Source organism: Austrofundulus limnaeus, unplaced genomic scaffold (assembly GCF_001266775.1).
Source record: "Austrofundulus limnaeus strain Quisiro unplaced genomic scaffold, Austrofundulus_limnaeus-1.0 Scaffold986, whole genome shotgun sequence".
Lineage (NCBI taxonomy): Eukaryota > Metazoa > Chordata > Actinopteri > Cyprinodontiformes > Rivulidae > Austrofundulus > Austrofundulus limnaeus.
Genome location: NW_013953388.1, coordinates 46,446 through 51,237, shown reverse-complemented (window position 1 = coordinate 51,237; position 4,792 = coordinate 46,446). Strand labels below are relative to the sequence as shown.

Sequence of the window (4,792 nt, the reverse complement as noted above, 5' to 3'; positions counted from 1 at the left end):
ACACACACACACACACACACACACACACACACACACACACACACACACACACACACACACACTAAATCGGTACAATCTGCCTCCTCTGTCCAGGATCCTGCAGTTCCTCTTTGTGTCTTCTGGCTTCATAAACCTGCGCTCCACGCTCTTGGCTGGATATCATTAGCTGTGTTTTCTTTGTCCATGAAAATGTGCAAATTAGAATTTCAAAAAATAAATTTGCTCAATGGAAACACGTCAGTTTCAAAAAAACTTATATTTTTTGACAAAATGTTTTTGCGCTAGGATGAGGTGGTTTTTCAGCCGTATTGAAATTGATGGCTGTGTCTCAGTCCAGGGGCTGGGTCCTCATGAGTGCACATTTGTCGGCTGCATACGTCACTGCCCCGCGCGGAGGACTGTCCCAATTCGAAAGCTCCTCATCATGCGGCCGAGGAATGCGTCCTTCTTCCTGTTGAAATCCGAGGATGCATCCATGTATCCTCACCAGCCGAGGATATCCCAGGATTCAATGGGGCAGCAAAATAATCTGAGAAATGAAGACGGTGGTGTTTTTATTTTTTTAATGTGTCGGCGCAGTTCGGAAATTCACCACGGACCGAAGGATCATAAGACMTATGAGTACTGGACGGTGTCAAGGTGAAACAGAGAGATAATTAGTCCATAACACTTACATAGAAACTGGATGGTGCAAAACTAAAGAGGGCGTTGAACCGACGCTCTGTACCTGCCTGGTCTGTGCTGCAGACCCTCCCAACAACCCTCCATGTCTGCTCCCAGGCTGGACCAGGTCCGGCTCTGATAAAATAATATAAAATATACAAGAATCCCACTCGGTCTGGGTCTGGTTCTGGAGACCCTCCATGACTAAATAAATTCACTTGTTTTTGCGTTGACCTACATCGTGTGTGTGAACGTTCAGGTGAAGATTTGTGTATTTTCTTCTTGAAGAACAACCTGAAACAGAATAAATCCTGGGTGGATCTTTGTCTCCAGGTCTCGGAGGCCTTTCGGCTCCTTTTGTCTGCAGCGTTTTGCATACGTCCTGCCTCCGTCCTCATTGGGATGCGAGCGGCGTCCGGGCGCCATCTGATTTGCTGACGAGCTCCTTCGGCTGCGTGTCGGTGAAAGAATTAAAGGAGCGTCGGTCGGTGCGGCTGTGTGATCATCTCTGTGATCTGTCTTCGGTTCTGTTTGTGATGATCTGAGCAGAATCACAGGGGTCAAAGGTCAGCCTGTCAGACGGCTGCTTTCACTAAACAATCAGTTCAAGAATGAGCTAATTAGGATTTTAATAACAAGATAAAACTCTAAATAATGAGAAATGAGTCTGAAACAAACTGCAGATTCCATTCATTATTTTAAATTAGGTTTTAATTAGCATGATTAAACATAAAACATTTTTATCTTTGTTTTACCCAGGACGTTTCAGATTTAAATTTTTCTTTTAATTTCAAAATTTTCCTTTAATTTATCTTTTTAATTAAATTTTTATTAAAATTACAAAACAGGTTGACTAATGTCCTGTTCTAGGTGGGGGTTAGACAGGTACTGGTACTGGTTCGGCTGCAGGAATTAATGTAAGTAATACAAAGTAAACTGATCTGTGTGTGTGTGTGTGTGTGTGTGTGTGTGTCTGAGAGACGATGTAACTTCCTGTCTTCTGCAGGAGTCAGTCTCGGGGCTCCCCCCGGACCCTCTCCCCCTCAGGCAGACCTGTCGGCGTGTAGAACCGGACCGGGTCCATTACTGTCTGTGTTTCCTCAGGCGGTAACTCTTCTGAAATCAGCTCCGCTCCTAAAACGAGTCTAAAGCATAAAAAGCAAACGCAGACAGTCTGAACCTCTCTGCCCGCTGATTAAATCCTAAAATGCAGAATTTATGAAGCTGTTTGAAATAAATGGGTTATTCTGCTGAAGTTAGTGGGATTTGATGGATTTAGCAGAGCTTAAATCAGGAGAAAAAATCCCCACTGGCCTCAGAAAACGTCTCTTTGTCACACTTTCTGAACACAATCCCCTCCGTAGATTAACTTTGGTTCAACTGTAGTTTTATTAGAACAAAGCTTCAGTTTCTGTGCAGGAAAGAGGACAAACCTCATGTTTGAGAGGTTATTAACAGTTAATATCTTACCTGTTGCAGACGTCCCTGTAAACTGCTCTGTTTGGAGGAATGTGTTGGGCAGTAGTGAGCACAGCTAACAAMCTTTTGAATGGTCGGGATGCTGTGGCAAATCGGCCAATCCAAACCAGAGATATAACTATCTAACTATATAACTTGTAATACTTCCACTTTATCCCTTTCAGAATAAAAGCGTTTCTTTGATTGAGTTCATTTTTTTTAATATTTTCTGCACCATTTTTATACAGTCAGTTTTTGTATTGGTTATTTAAATTTGTTAAATATTTTTTTATTTCTTTTTGATGCTCTTAGTTTGAAGTTTAGCTGCTAAGATGCTACATGCTAACACGGTGCCTGACACGTCCAGATCTGCTTGTAAGAACTGATGGTTTTAATTTAATTCAGGATAAACAACATAAAAATAGAAGTTTAACACTTGTGAAAGTTTAGTGGATTTAAAAAGAGAAATAAAAAWAGATTTAGTGGAAGCTCATCAGTCCACATAAAGCCATGTCTTTACTGACCAAAAATCCAAGATGGCTGCTTCTAGGACTTCCTGTCTCCAGCAGGGGGCGTGTGTCTGCTCTGATGTTCTTCAGCTCTGGGTGACCATGTAAACCTGGGTCTCAGTGGATCTGGAGGACCAGGTCCGGGTGCTGGGCCTCTCTCTGAGAGCTGCAGCTGAACTGATGTGTGGTAGTAGCTGAGAGTGCTCCTCAAACGGACCTGTGAGAGGACTGACAGAACGAGTTCTGTGTTCTGCTCTCTTTCAGAACCCGGCCTGACCCGGAACCTCCAGTTCCTCCAGCGACCCTCCAGAGTGACGGCTCTGCTGGGGACCAACGCCGTGCTGGAATGTTCCGCCTCAGGATACCCGACCCCGAGCGTGCAGTGGACCAGAGGAGACGAAGTCCTGCAGACCTGGTGGGTCCTCCCTCAGAAACAGCCGTGTGGACCCGGGCCTCAGTGAACCGGTTCCWGTGGTTCAGATCCGCTCTGTGTTTTCTGTGCAGGAACAAGAAGTACTCCCTGCTGGCCGGCAGCAACCTGCTGATCAGGACCGTCACTGACGATGACTCGGGCTCCTACAGCTGCAGMGCCTCCAACAAGAACCAGAACCTGACGGCGCAGGCAGAGCTGGAGGTCCTGGGTGAGAACATGTGCTCCTCACAGACTGATGTGTGCATGTAGTTGTGGGTCCTTCAGATGTTCAGATGCTCCGACACACAAACATCCAGAGCTGAGCCAGCGCTGGCTCCTGGACCCTTACATGGTCCACTGATGGTTTACAGAGCCTGAAGCTCCCAGAGAACAGCTTCTGCTGTCACAACTGCAAACAGCTGGATTTTACAACAARAACAGCTGAAGGTTCAGAAACCTTCAGCTGTTTCAGGTCCTGAACCTTCARAACATGAAACTAAAACCTGAACACCCCCCCACCACAGCCTGCAGCCTGGGGTTGGATGTTCTGACCTGTGGTTGGATGTGATTGGATGTGGTTGGATGTTCTGGCCTGGGGTTGGATGTGGTTGGATGTTCTGGCCTGGTGTTGGATGTGGTTGGATGTTCTGGCCTGTGGTTGGATGTTCTGCTCTGTGGTTGGATGTGGTTGGATGTGGTTGGATGTTCTGCTCTGTGGTTGGATGTGGTTGGATGTTCTGCTCTGTGGTTGGATGTTGCTGGATGTTCTGCTTTGTGGTTGGATGTGATTGGATGTGGTTGGATGTTCTGCTCTGTGGTTGGATGTGGTTGGATGTTCTGCTCTGTGGTTGGATGTGATTGGATGTGATTGGATGTTCTGCTCTGTGGTTGGATGTGGTTGGATGTTCTGCTCTGTGGTTGGATGTGATTGGATGTGATTGGATGTTCTGGCCTGTGGTTGGATGTGATTGGATATGGTTGGATGTTCTGGCCTGTGGTTGGATGTTCTGCTCTGTGGTTGGATGTTCTGGCCTGTGGTTGGATGTTCTGCTCTGTGGTTGGATGTTCTGGCCTGTGGTTGGATGTTCTGCTCTGTGGTTGGATGTGGTTGGATGTTCTGCTCTGTGGTTGGATGTGGTTGGATGTGGTTGGATGTTCTGCTCTGTGGTTGGATGTTGCTGGATGTTCTGCTTTGTGGTTGGATGTGGTTCGATGTTCTGGCCTTTGGTTGGATGTGGTTGGATGTGGTTGGATGTTCTGGACTTGATCCAGTTTTGAAGCTGGTCCTTCAGACCCTGAGCTGCAGGTCTTCATGGATCCTGAGTTCTGTAAGACCTGAAACTTTTTCAGCTTTTCAAAATAAAACAGTTGTGTGTCTCCTGAGTGGACAGTGGGATGGAGGACAGTGGTTTTGTTCTGGTTTTGTTCTGGTTTTGTTCTGGTTTTGTTCTGGTTTTGTCCTGGTTTTGTCCTGGTTTTGTTCTGGTCTTGTTCTGGTTTTGTTCTGGTTTTGTCCTGGTTTTGTCCTGGTTTTGTTCTGGTTTTGTTCTGGTTTTGTTCTGGTTTTGTCCTGGTTTTGTTCTGGTTTTGTCCTGGTTTTGTCCTGGTTTTGTTCTGGTTTTGTCCTGGTTTTGTTCTGGTTTTGTTCTGGTTTTGTCCTGGTTTTGTTCTGGTTTTATTAGGATGGATGAATTTCAGTCTAACAGTAAAAGGAATAAATTTTGTGAATGAATTAAGGTTTTAATCACTT

At 45.6% G+C, this 4,792-nt stretch overlaps 1 protein-coding gene across 1 annotated transcript in view; it reads left to right on the top strand.

Moving 5' to 3' along the window:
* dcc (DCC netrin 1 receptor) overlaps nucleotides 1–4,792 on the top strand; it is a gene marked incomplete at both ends in the record, with an annotated part of 58,745 nt that overhangs the window by 7,582 nt on the left and 46,371 nt on the right. The window contains 2 exon segments of the mRNA XM_014030000.1: nucleotides 2,895–3,045; nucleotides 3,135–3,271. Of these exon segments, the coding sequence (XP_013885454.1) occupies nucleotides 2,895–3,045; nucleotides 3,135–3,271 (288 nt within the window).